The sequence below is a fragment of the Trichosurus vulpecula genome, chromosome 5 (genome assembly GCF_011100635.1).
Source record: "Trichosurus vulpecula isolate mTriVul1 chromosome 5, mTriVul1.pri, whole genome shotgun sequence".
In the NCBI taxonomy this organism is placed as follows: Eukaryota; Metazoa; Chordata; class Mammalia; order Diprotodontia; family Phalangeridae; genus Trichosurus; species Trichosurus vulpecula.
Window position 1 is genome coordinate 61725082 of NC_050577.1, and position 13951 is coordinate 61739032.

The 13951-nt window shown below is 42.6% G+C and overlaps 1 protein-coding gene across 1 annotated transcript in view; it reads right to left on the bottom strand.

Moving 5' to 3' along the window:
* The window catches only part of DNAJC1 (DnaJ heat shock protein family (Hsp40) member C1), a 268811-nt gene extending 255413 nt beyond the window's left edge, over window positions 1-13398 (bottom strand). The window contains exon 1 of the mRNA XM_036759852.1: window positions 12800-13398. Within this exon, the coding sequence (XP_036615747.1) occupies window positions 12800-12976 (177 nt within the window). The 5' untranslated portion in view covers window positions 12977-13398. The remainder of the gene's footprint in view (window positions 1-12799) is intronic.
* Window positions 13399-13951: the final 553 nt, after the last annotated feature.

The window sequence follows — 13951 nt, forward strand, 5'->3', positions numbered from 1 at the left end:
TGGGGGTGAAAGACAAACACAAGCCCAACGACAAGCACGCTACCAGCATACTGCAAAAGCCCAGGTTCTTTTGATCTGCTTCACTAAGAAAAGCAATGTTAAGGGGTTGACAAGTTTACTTTAATCCAGCATACAAATACCATTCACTTAGTTCAGGGGAAAAAGCCAGCACCCTGAACTTTGGAGCAAATACAAACAAATTACAAACATTGACAGACAGACCCAATACAATTCATAGTTACCAACATCTAGGTTCAGCCTGGGAGCTCATAACAAGGACTGGCCCAGAGTCACACACGCCACCATGGCTATAGGTAAGAGCTCCAAAGAAGAGAAAGCCAACCCCTGGTTTTATATCTTTTTCAGGGTCAAGGGTGAGTTACACATGCAACTCACCCACGTGACCTAGAATCGTCACAAAGAGGCAACTTGAACCCACGTGGTCTAAAAGCCTCTGATTCCCAAACATGTCACTCAAACTCATGTGTAAACCAGGCCCTCCCCTAAGGACCAAGGATTCACAAATCTAATCAAGGAAACAAAGACCAAACTCTTCAAGGGCACTTGGTTGAACTGAGTGCTAAGAGCCCATTTTGTTTACCAACACAGTAAGGCAAAAACAAAACAGTACGTGCCCTTGAGGAGCTTACACTCTATTGGGGGAAAACAACATGTACATGGTTCAATAAATACAAAGCAATTTCAGGAGGGTGAGTGTGCTAATAACTTGGGAATCAGAAAAGACCTCCTGGAGAAGGTAGCACCTATGGTTAAAGGACGGTAGGGATCTCAAGGCAGAGGAGAGAAGGCAGAGTATCCCAGATACAGGGTGTCCATAAAGTCTTCGTGCAATTTAAAGTTATAACTATTTTAAATTGCATATGGACTTTATGGACACCCTGTATGTGGGACCACTTGGCAAAGGCACAAAGTTTGGGAGACAGAATGCTGTATATGGGCAATAGCTAACAAGTCAGCTCCACAGTAACACAGAGTACAAAAATTAGATTCATGTGAAATAGGTGAGAACCAGATTGTGGAGGGTTTTAAATACCAGACTAGAAGGTAGGTGAATTTGGAGGAAGGGTGGGCTTGGGGGAAAACATCATACAGTCTGCTTTGGACATGTGATATTTAAAATGCCTACAGGACGTGCAGGAGATGTCAGGAGACAGTTGGTGATGTGAACCCGGGTTCCGCTTACTACCTAAGTGGTACTAAACAACTAAATTTCTTGGGTCTCAATTTCCTCTTCTATAAATGACAGATTGAACTGGCTTCCAGCTCTACGGTGAGAGTTAGGGCTGGTGTAGGGGAGGAGAGCATTCTGATCGTGGGGACAGCCAGGGAAAAGACCTGGAATTGAGGAGTGCTCTGTGTGAGGAACAGCAGGCAGACCAGAGTAAAGGAATGTGGGATATGGGGAAGGGAGTTAAAGAGAATAATAACACTGGAAAGGTAGGAACCAGATAGGTTGTAAAGAGCTTTAAGTACCAGAGAGCACTTCATGTTTGATCCCAGGGTTAACAGGAAGCCACTGAAGATTTACATTCACACAAATGACTAAGGTGTGAAAAATATGATTCCACAGTATTGGATGATTTCAAGAAAGTGTTGGTAAATCAGATGCTTTTGGATGAGGCTTTCCCTTTAGACAAAATATCTCTCACAGTATTTCAAAATCATAAAAGACTCCAAGTCAGATATAAATGAAAACAATTTTCAAGAATCTACCAATTACTATCAAAGGAAATTTTTTAAAGGAAACGTTTCTTAAATAAGAAATAAAAAAAACATAAAGTATTTATCATTCTTTGGGCATTTATCATGAGCTGCACAAAAATCCAAATTAAAAAATTATTTAAAAGAAGTATTTCCTATTGAGAGAAAGATTCTCCAAATGCTCCTAATTGCTAATGGCTTGTATTAATAGCAACCAAGCACTGATCATAATAGTAGGGGAAAAAATTGGGAAAAAATATATTGCCTAGAGCTCTGCACTACAATTGAACAAAAAGTCAATCATGTCAGCATATCGATATGTATATCTACAAATACAAAACAAACTGAGTCAGAAATTCAGCAAGAGGAAGAGTTTGGGATGGATTCTCTTTAGAAACTCTGCAGTGCTTTCATTGATCTCAAACTGCTTAATGCTGCAAATGTCTGTCTCTGTGGTGCTATATGATTGTGAATCACTGAACACCATGATCCTAGAAAAACAAAAATGACATATAACCCAGTGTAAAATGGAAAGATGTCTACTGAGCCTAAGTAAGCTGCAGTATGCTCTCAATGATAGCTTCCTAATTAGAAGTGGAATAAAAGTTATTATCAGTGGTATAGATGATCAGAAAGGGAAAGCTGGCTGCTCATGCAATGAGAGGCCACTGATGAATAGTCTGAGTTATATGTTAGGATCCTGATACAGGCTGGTCAGACTTGGTTTCTTCTCCAGAGGGATAGATAGAAACAGAGACAGAGACATCAATAGTGAATGGTAAATCTCTAAGATGTAACTACCAAAGAAATTATACCAACCCAGGGATGTACTCTTAATAGGCTTACTCATGACTTGCATATTTGTAAAGTACAGCTGAGTTGCTTGCTTTCTTTTAAATATAAAGTAATGGACCTATCACGGACAGGATCATGCATCATTCATAGTCCATTGGCAAGATGTCTTGGGCAGAGCTGGCCTGATCCTAGCTGAAATTCACATGTGTCATGGTATTACCATTTTATCCCTTTATTGGGCTATAAAACTTCTTGCGAGCTTATGTGAAGCCTGCTTTTCTCCCTCAGACCATATTGTACACAGTGGGTGCTTAATAATGGTTGTTGAATGAACAGTGAGACATGGTAGTCAAAAAAGTTAATGAGATCTTCATTAACAGAGACAAAGTATCCAGAACAAAGATGGCAATAGTTCTGTTATATTCTGGGATCGAATCACATCTGCAGTATTTTTTCAGTTCTGGGCACCACATTCTAGAATCAAAGTTAACATGCTGACCATCTAAAGTGGACCTAGACTTGAATGGGAAAGAGAGAGAGAGAGAGAGAGAGAGTGAGAGAGAGAGAGAGAGAAAAAGAGAGAGAGAGAGAGAGACAGACAGGAAGGAAGGAAGAAGAAGGGAGTGTGGAAGGAAGGAAGGAAAGAAAAAGAAAAGAAAGAAGAAAGGAAGGGTTTATTAAGCAGCTACTCTGTGCCAGGCACTGCGCTAAGCACTTTGTAAGTATTATTTTATTTTATTTTCACAACAACCCTAAGAGATTGGTGCTATTGTTATCCTCATTGTACAGCTGAGGAAATTTGAGGCAGAGGTTGAGCCAGTATCTGAGGCTGCATTTGAACTCTGGTCTGACTCCAGGCCCAGCACTCTATCCAACATGTCACCTGGCTGCCTATGGAAACTAATTAAACCTTTGGACTTCAGTTTTTTTTTCATTTATTTGGTAAGGATAATAATAAAACTACCTACCTCAAAGGGTTGTTGTGAGAAAAGTATTTTGTAAACTGCAAAACATTATAGTGAGTTATTATGCTTATTATCCAATTTGCTGATGGCATAAAGCTGGGAAGGATAATTAATCTGTGGAGTCACAATCAGTATCTAAAAGTACCTTAACAGGCAAAAACAATGGGCCACATCTAACATTAAATTTAAATAATAATAAATGCAAAGTACTACACACTTATGCAATTGATTTTTTAAGTCAAAGTACAGGCCAGAAGAGATTTAGCTTAAAGGCAGTTTATGTGGAAAAGGCTTGGGGGATCTTGGCTGACAATCAAAATCTAACTGCAGTTTGGGTGAGGTCCATGAAGATTCCATGAGACCATATTTCTAAACTACTTTATAAACTATAGACCACTATATAGATTCCATTATTATCATTAGTCAAAAGTCTCATGTGGCTGCTAAAGAGCCACGATAAAGGATCTAATGGGTTTCTCCTCTACTCCTTTCTGGTCAGATCAAACTTAAGTGTGTGTGGTTTGGGGTGCCCTAGTTTAAAAGAGATATTGATAAATAGAATGCATACAGAAAAAGGGACCAGAATGGCAAAGGAATTTGAAAACCATGTCATATGATGAACAGCCAAAAGAACTGGGCATGCTTAGCTTTGAAAAGACAAGACTTAGGGCAACATGATAGTTATTAATTATTTGAAAGGCCGGCACATGCGGGAAGAAATTGGCATCATCTTTGGGGCTGCAGATATTGGCTCAGTGGGTGGAGGTTACATGGCAGCAATTTTCAGCTTAATATTAAGAAAAGCCTTTTAAGAGCTCTGAAGAATGGTGTGGGATGCTTCACGAGGTACTAACTTTCCAATCCCCAAAACAATGACTATTTGCCAATGAATTAGGCAAGGGGTTGGACCATACACTCTCTGAAGTTCCTTCTAATTAAAATATTCTATGCCTTTCTCCATTTCTCCCTCATACATGCCCCCTTTGTCCCTCAAGCCATATACACATGGCTTCTTGGTCACCAAAGGGCATAATAAGGCTGCCCATGTGGGGTCAGGGCCCATTAGACTTGATGGATGTCCCAAGGTCAGACAAGTTGCCACACTCTGCCCTGGTGACCAGATGAGTTTCTTATAAAGGAGATGAGGAGGGGGGTGGATTCTATTCCACTTGAACTAAATGCCATATCCTCGTGGAATATCCTTCATAGGCTATGGCCAAGTAAACCTTGGTTCACTGTTGAATGGCCTGACCTGCAAGTGTCTTGTTTCATTCCAATATCAGATCTAAACTGTTAGGGGAACACACCTGAGTCAGGGCCAACCTACAATACTGTGGAATATTCAAAGAACCAAAAGAAGATCTCTAAGGCATTAAGTAGGTACTCTATGGAGGATTCACAATTCTTTATATCAGTATTGCACAGAAAGATTGAGAAAGGATAGGTGGATTCCAATCTATATTTTTAGAGGTAGTACCCATAAATCAATGAGATCATAAATAATTGTGTTGTTCAGTCACGTCCGACCCTCCATGACCCCCTTTGGGGTTTTCTTGTCAAACTTACTGGAGTGGTTTACCATTTCCATCTCCAGCTCATTTTACAGATGAGGAAACTAAGGCAAAGAGGGTTAAGTGACTCACGCAGGGTCACACCTAGAAAGTATCTGAGGCCAAATTTGAACTCAAGAAGGTGAGTCTTCCTGACTTCCAGTGCTGTATCCTCTGTGCTACCTAGCTGCTCATAGATACACTAAAGTATTCATATTTGAATATGTTGATCATCACAAAGTGCACCCTCACAACCAACATAACAGATGATATGATGCTCACTGTTTTCATCATTATCTAAACAGTCTATTGACTTGATCTCCCAAGTGGTGATCATTTAAAAAGTTTCTCCATCCATCTGCATGAGACGTGGCTACCAAGAAATAGGACATTTAGATAACAAAAACCAAATAATATCAGAATTCACAAATATGAAGGAATGATGCCTTCTTCAAAGCTGTCACCACAGAAGACATCCAAGGATGCTGCCATTGCTTAAAACACTTCTGGGGCTGCTTTTTTCAGATCCAGTTTACAAGCCATAAAAGAAAACCAATTTCATTACTTAATATAGCCACACATCTTCAGGCAGCTAGGTGACACACAGTAGATAGAACTCTGAACCTGAAGTCAGGAAGACATGAGTTCAAATCCAGCCTTTCATACTTACACTATCTGCATAACCCTGGACAAGCCACTAAACCAGGTTGCCTCCGTTTGCTTATCTGTAAAACGGGGGTAATGAGCACCTACACCTCCTAAGGTTGTTGTGAGGACAAACTGAGAATATTTGTAAAATACTTCAGAAACTTTATATTACTCTTTAAAGGCTATTATTGTTATTATTATTAATTGCATCATAATTTAACATCCTTTGTTTTCTCAAGTTTTTCTGCTCAACCCTATATAAAACAAGGCAGCAACATTATTTTCCAAGTGTTTAAGACAAGCTCAAGTTAAAGGTGCTATGTACTGGTATAACTGGCCAATCTGACCATACAATGCCCAATGATGAAAAAAGTTCCTCAAGGTCACCCAAACATGTGGCATGGAGATGAATGATTGAACAAAAACAAATCTGAGTGAATTCTGACAGGCACACTATGCATTTCTGGAGACAATGTGTACTGTTCTCTCTTTAGAGATCCCAAGACTGTTCTCAGAATAATCCCTAGAATCTTAGACATGGCTATTATATCCCACAGACTACTGAGGACAATGCTACCATCCTTGTACATTGATGGTACATATTTAAGAGTAAAGTAGAGAAAGGGTATCAAAATGTGCTCAGGGCCAATTAGAAGAAGGACAACCAATGAGCTAACCTAGCAAAAGCTACTATTCAGAAAAGAGATTAGAAAGAGATATCAATTATACGAACTTTAATACAACTCCAATTTAAACAGGAAAAAGTTTAACATGATGCCTTCTCATAACTGGACACTCAGGCAACCTCCTTCTACAGCCAAGTTCAGTGTGCTTGGTAAAAAGAAACTCATCTTAATATTGACATAGGTGATATGAAATAATAGATAAAGAGCTGAACTCAGGAGCCAGAAGTCCTGAGCTCAAGACCCATTTCAGCTAGTCACATACTAACCATGTGACCCTAGGAAAACCACTTAACTTCCCAGAGTCCCATGTAACTTCCTTAGACTTAAGAAGGGACAGATCTTCATTGATAGCAGGAGTTCTCCTCATCAGGATTTCCTATGCCAGTGAAATCACAGGTCTATCTAGCCTCACATCATCCCATCAGCACAAGAAGATGTTCTTTCATAAAGTCTTATTATCAAAAGGGTAAGAAATACCCTTTTCATGGCATTCCAAAGAAAATACAATTGGGCAATATCAGCCATCACTATATTTTTTCTACTTTTTGCTCTCAATGAGCACATTATCACCCAGAATTTACTGTATTTTTAACTCCACTGACAAAAAGAAACTGAGGAATAAAAGATGAAAATCAAGAGCACACAGAGACCTAACTGAAAAAACAGTTTTATTTATTCTATAAGCAACAACAGGCAATCCCAGTTCCTCATGTATCTATGCAAGACAACATTCTCATACCTGAGAAAGACTGCAAAATATAAAATCTGAATTTGATGTCTGAAAATACTAGTTGAAGTAAATGATAAATAGTTTACAAGTCACTATCAAAATAAATAAGACCCAAATGCTTGAAGGCAGTCAGCACATCTCATTCCAACTTTATAACTCCCCAAGGCCTGGAACAGTGAGTGGTGAGTCTGCACATTGTAGGAGCGCAGTGCTTGTTGCTACTGGAAGCCGGTCCTCCATCATACAGTAATAGCTTTTTTTTGTGTCACCATGAGTTTCAACAGGAATTTGAATAATAAGCAAAGTGAGAAAGAAACTAAGCAGATTTCTCACTGATATCAACAGTAGTCTAAAATAATTGGTGGTGTGAGAAGGCAGCAAATTGTATCATATAATGGACTAAGGCTACTATTCAAAGAACAGTTTGAATTTGGTATTTTTACATGTTGTAAATGGTACTCCAAGTCTTCTATGGATCTGTGATCTCATCAATATAGAAATTCCTTCAGTGAAGCAAATTTTACAAGTTCTCCACACCTGCCAATCTTGTTCATCACTCTTCCATGTCCTCTACAGTGTGTCTACCAAAGGTACTGGCAGGTCTTCCTCATGCTCACTTGACATCCCATGGATGCCAATACAGCATGAAGGCTGCCTGTTAGTTCTCCAGCCCTCACCATGTTACCAGATGTATTGGCAACCAAAAATGGGCTCCTTAGCACTTAGTCAACAAGTGGCCTTGACTAGTTTGGCTTTTTCCCCTGAACTGAATGCTGTTTGTATGTTGGACTGGAGTAAGCTTGTCGGCCCCTTCACCTTGCTTCCCTTGCTTAAGCTGATGGAAAGAACCTGTGCTTTCCCAGTCAACCCCTTCACCTTGCTTAAGCAGATTGAAAGAACCTGTGCTTTCCCCGGAGTACCTTACACCCCCGCAGAAGCTGGATAGTTAAAAACAGCTTCCTTTCGAGCCAGAGGCTGCCACAGCCACAGCCACAGCCACAGCCACAGCCACAGCCACAGCCACAGCCACAGCCACAGCCACAGCCACAGCCACAGCCGAAGCAGGAGCTGCCAGTAGCAGAGCTGACCTACGGGAGGAAGCTGAACAAAGACTTCAGGCCAGTGGGTAATCTTTTTACCATAGAGGGGGAAGTATGATTTTGCTTTACGCAATCATGCTTCTCTGTAGCCTCCTGGTTACTCTTTCAAGGCGTACTTATTGGGCCTGGAAGCTTTTGATCAATATATCAAAATGGGGTTGCTGGTTCATGGGTTGGTTACTGTGGAGCCTAAATATATGTTTTGATTCTTCTGCCTTCCACTTTGAGAGTTTCTTATATCCGGCGGTTCCGAACCTTTCAGACATGTTTATGATCCTCTTTGAGATTATAAACTCTGCCCTCCTAATACACCAGACCATCAAACATTTCATTGATGACCTCTTTTACAGCAAGTTTTCCTCCATCATTTCTTGTTTATAATATGTTTCAGCCTGCTCAGGTCCACCTGTACCTCTACAACCCTTTGGGTGATCCTCAACTTGAATTCTTTGGGGATTATGTTGTTCCATGACCTCTGCACAACATATAAAAAGCCATGATCCCCAAAGACACCAGGTATGCCAAAATGTTGACAAAGACACATGACTTTGATAGCTCCCTGAATGCCTTAAAAAAAAGAGATAACCGCACAAAGACTGTGATGAGATCACTTTTCAAAATCCTGGAAAAGAGATGGCCCCTTTGTAAAATTACTTAGGAGCCCAGAATTTTGTCTGCGAAGAATTTTGCCAAAGCACCTTTGTCTTCCCTTATCCCTTCTCCTTCCACCCAAATCAAGGCAATTTCCCTGAAAAAAAAAAAACCCAAAATAGTTTCCTGGACCTCTGGACCTAATTAGGACTAGACAGAAACTGTCCTGTATTTTTGAGAAGGCCAAGCCTGTATGTCACTTCTGTGGTCATCCCACTCTTCCCCCTCACCAATCAACCAACAGATGCATAGCCCTGAGGCTCTACAACAAACCTATGCTCTAGAAGTACTTGCTCCCCAGTAGTAGGATGGTAGAATATAACAGTCAACCCACTGGAGGAAAAGAAGCTGAACAAATGATGGAAACACCGTGGCATGGCCTTAAAGAGGTAAGAAGAGGGGTATTGTCAAATTCCTGGTTTGGGAGGAGACAAAGGATGAACTAATTGGTATAGGAGTCAAAATATAGCCCATTAAACATTGTTTAATTGCCAAGATACTGATTCTGAGCTGAAAATTGCATTTTAAGAACCTCATAGAAAGAGAAATTGAAGGAAAAGTTGGCGATATCAGTCTCTTCTGATTTCTAAAGGTCCCACCTACTACAGCATCACACCAATGAACCTTTCCAATTGTTCATTATGTTGACTTTAATGGAAGCACTTCCTCCCTTCCCAAATCTGAGCTTTAGTGTCTGCATTTGCAAAATGAGGAAGGGAGCTGAACTACTCAACTGTTCAGGTCCCTTCAAATTCCAAATCTATAATCCTGCTGAATGATGGATTGGGAATCAGGAGGACTTTCGTTCAAATGCTGACTCTACTATTTACTGGCAAGTCACTCTCTAGGATGGTTTCCTTCTCTATAAAATGAGGGAGGGGAGGATGGATGAGATGACTGCAAAAGTCTCTTCTGGCTCTAGACCCAACTAGATGACAGACCTCCTAGTCCCATCTGCTCATCACTAAACACACCCTGGGATTGGAGAGTGCTCAGCCTGTGATGGAATACTACTGTGCTATGAGAAATGATGAGTGGGTTGATTTTTGAAAAACATGGAAAGACTTTCATTAAGTAATGAAAAGTGAAATGAACAGAACCAAGAGAACGTTGGATACAGGAACAGCAATATTGTTCAAAGGATAATTGTGGACAACCAAGTTATTCTCAGTACTATAGATACTCAGATCAACTATAAAGGACCTATAAAAGGAAGATGCTATCCACCTCCAGAGAAAGACCTGATAAATAGAAGTATGTATAGTATGGTTTTACATATAGTTATAAATCTGTGTCAAATGGTGGCCTTCTCTAGAGTGGGGTGGGAGAGGAGAGAGGGAGACAGTATGGAACTGAAAATGTAAAGAAAAAAAATTAAATTAAATTTTTAAAAGAGAGGGTGCTAAGCCTAGGCTTGCTCAATTCTGCCTGTTGTTGTTCAGTCATTTCAGTTGTGTCCACCTGTGTCCACCATTTCCTTCTCCAGCTCATTTTATAGATGAGGAAACTGAAGCAAACAGGGTTAAGCAAACAGGGATCCTAAAACACTGACTGTTGCCCAGGGTTATACAGCTAGTAAGTGTCTGAGGCCAGATTTGAACTCAGGAAGATGAGTCTTTCTGACTCCAGGCCTATTGAAATTCTACCCATTCTGAAAGGGCCAGCACACCACCACTTCTGTAGAGTACTCCCCTGATCCCCCTGTCTATAGGATCTAACCTGAAGAGATCTCCCAAAGCTTGTAACAGTCCCAGTGCCCTGCATTCAGTAGGCACTTAATAAATGTTTGATTTGTTGTAATGAACTGAAGAAGTCTCCTCTAATCACTTCAAGATCTGCTTTTAAATGGCCTAGTTATTTAAATAGTTATAGCTAATACTTCCTCTTAATTAGCAAAATACTCCTACTGGTCTATTTTACCAGTCTTGCTATCACAGTGGACTGGAAAACCATCAGTTAAAATGTCTTTCTGGGTCCTTCTGTTTCTCTCTACTATAGAGTTTCAATCTCCATCTTAAACAAGTCTTTTCCCAATTGCCTACACTTCTTTATTTTCTCATCATTGCCATTATGGTTGACTGCTTCAAATTGTTCCCTGCCTAATTAACTTTACAAAATAAGTTGCATAAAATTATAAGTGAAATTTTATATGATACCATATGCTAAATTATACTATATAACTTGGATCCTAAAACACTGACAGCCCATTTTCTTAGATCTGATTGGATTTGTTCATTTAGGTTTCCGCATGTTCATAGAAGAATGTACACTTTCAATGAATTATACAAGTATAGTTGAATTCTCTTTTGTAAAATATGTATAGGACCCTATCTATCTCTGGCATTACTGTTAGTAAAAGCCAAGGAAAAGACAATGTAAATTGATGCATAAAGTAACGTATGCCATTTTGCAATAGCTTAAAGAAGCTACAATGAATTCTAAACACTTTCTATAGTCTAGAAATTAAGAGTTTGTTTCAAGAGCAATACGATCACTAACTTATTTTTACATAGATTGAAAGTTCATATACTTTGAAAGTAAGGCAATAAGTGGTGCAGGGTGACAGCCCATAAACATACAGACAGTTATTACATAACAACCAGCACATATGGATTGAAGTGTGAAATGCTCACACTTCATGGTTCTTGAAAGAAAGAATGTTAAGCTTATGGTGACATGGCAATTAAGTGCTATATATACAAGGACGGAATGAAAACAGAATGTTTGAAGATTAAATTCCCACTCATTTGAAGTTTGGTAGTTCAGGCAAACTTGTATTTACCTATGTAAGAAAAAAAATGTGTTGCCTGCCCACACTTAAGAGAGGTAGTAAATTTAATTTCTTTACTCCTCAATGGATTTTACAGGTGGGTTAAATACAGTTCTCAGGAAGTACTGAGACTCCTACCTTAAAGGTCTGAAAGGAGTGAGTTGGATTATCGATTTTCCTTGGCACCAGTACTCAGTTAGTGACAGCGGGTTGGGTAATTTGCTCCTAAACTCCCCCCTCCCCCTAAAAAAAAAAACCAAAAACCTAGAGATTTTTAAAAGCAAATAACAATTCCTGACAAACTAAAACCAATTTTCCCCCAAGAAACTTCTGGTCTTTAGAACAGAAAGTAGAAGTTCGCATTCTTCCCACAGCACCTCTTTTACCCTGAAAATGCTCCAGCTCCTATGGGAGCTTGCCCTTGGCCATGCCTGTCTTGAAATGACCCTGCGTTTGCGCAAACCCAAAACAGCGTTACAACGCAAACTACAAGTGTTGGAGGAATAAAAACAACCCCCCTCCCCCCAAAAAAACCAAAACTACTGCTAACGGGGGTTGGGAACAAAACTTAGTTCAAGCCTTCTCTGAAAGGGGCAGGGGAACGGGAGAATAAGAAAAAGGGTACGTGGAGAAGATCTAGGCTAGGGTGAGCGAGGTGATCACACACTTCAGCAGCATGCTTGGAAAAGGACACCACTGCCACCACTTTGCTCAGCTCGTGGGGTTTTCTTCCGCAGAAGGGAGGAGAAGCTGAAAGTCAGGGTAGTATGCCAGGTTATGAGGTCCTACACCAGGGCTTTCCTGTCAAGGGGGCAGAAATGTGAGGTCTCCTAGACCGGGGTGGATGGGGCTGATGAAACCAGACCTGAAGAGGATATCGGGGGACCCAAGTCCCTCTGGGGTCGAGAAAGCGAGGTTCTTCTTTGCCAGGGAAGGGGATCCCCAATTTATCCAGAAGGGTGGAGTTGAGTGACACCCTAAGTTGGGGGCACAGGGTGAATCAGTCCCGCCTGGGGTTCCCCACTCACCCGGGCGAAGGCACCCACGTACACCCAGGCTTCTCCCAGCCCTAGAGCGTGGCCGCCTGGGGAGTGGAGGGTCCCCAAGAAAAGCCAGGGGACGGGTGGCGCGGAGGAAGCGCCAGCGGGGGGGGATGCCAAGTCGCGCGTGGACCCCGCTTACCTGCTGCACTCCGAGGAAGTGGTAGAAGTTGAGCTGCACCTCCTCCACCAGGTCGAACAGCTCCAGATCCGCGCTCTCCCAACCCCGGGCGGGCACCGACTGCAGCAGCAGCAGCAGCAGCAGCAGCAACAGCAGCAGAGGCCGCCGCCGCCAGAGCCCGGGAGAAGGAGCAGTCATCGCGCGCGCGTGCCGGGCTCCCTCGTGCTCCACGCACGGAGCTCCGCGCGAGCCACGCCGTGCCGCGCGAGGGCCTCCTCCCCGCCGGGGACAGAACCTGAGCGCGGACGTGGCGGGCGCGCCGGTGGTGAAGAACGGGAACGTCAGAGCCGCACAGTGCCACGCGCGGGGCGAGGAGGCTCAGCTAGCTGGCGCCCGGGACGCGGGAAGGACACCCACGCTCTTGCTGCCCGCGGACCCTCAGTCCGGGGCCAGGCCGTGGGGCCGGGAGAGCCAGCAGGGCTAGGCTGGGGGCGGGGAGTCGGAGGTCGGGGGAGGAAAGAGGCGTGGCTTTCCTTCGCCTCAGCCTATCAGGAGTCTAGCTTCCGGTGATATCACGTCTCCTAGCAACCCCGGGAGAGGCTGACAGGGCCGGAAGTGGGGTAAAGCCGGCCTCCCCAGGAAGACACCGGGAGGGATCCAGGTCCCTGGCCTCCCTCCGGCCCCGCCCCGCCCCCAAGCCACCCAAACTGTACTTAGAATCTTGAATGCACGCGGGAAATTGAAGGAATTACTCAAATAGCTGGCACGTTCCCCACCTTCCCCAATGCTCCTCCCTGACATGTTTCCTTTCCCCCGAGAGTTTGGTTTTGGAACAGGGCCTTTATTTTGTCCCTGTCACACGCTACCTCCCCGGCTTCGCAGGGCCTCCTGGCCGCAAGCGCATGAGGACCCCCGGGCCAGGGCGGATTTTTTTTTTTTTTTAGTGACAAGTCAAGTCTCATTCAAAGATGTCTCCCCCAACCCCGCAAAGACTCCACCCCAACATCTCCCAACCCCTGATGACCTTGATTGGATGTATGTTTAAGAATCACCCATAACAGCAGCGGAGTTAGGGTTACATGGCCCATGCAGGGTGGACTTGAGGGTCAGGCAGGAGAAAAAGGGGGTAGGGCATTGGTGGGGTGTAGGATTGGGGAACCAAGGCAGAAAGTT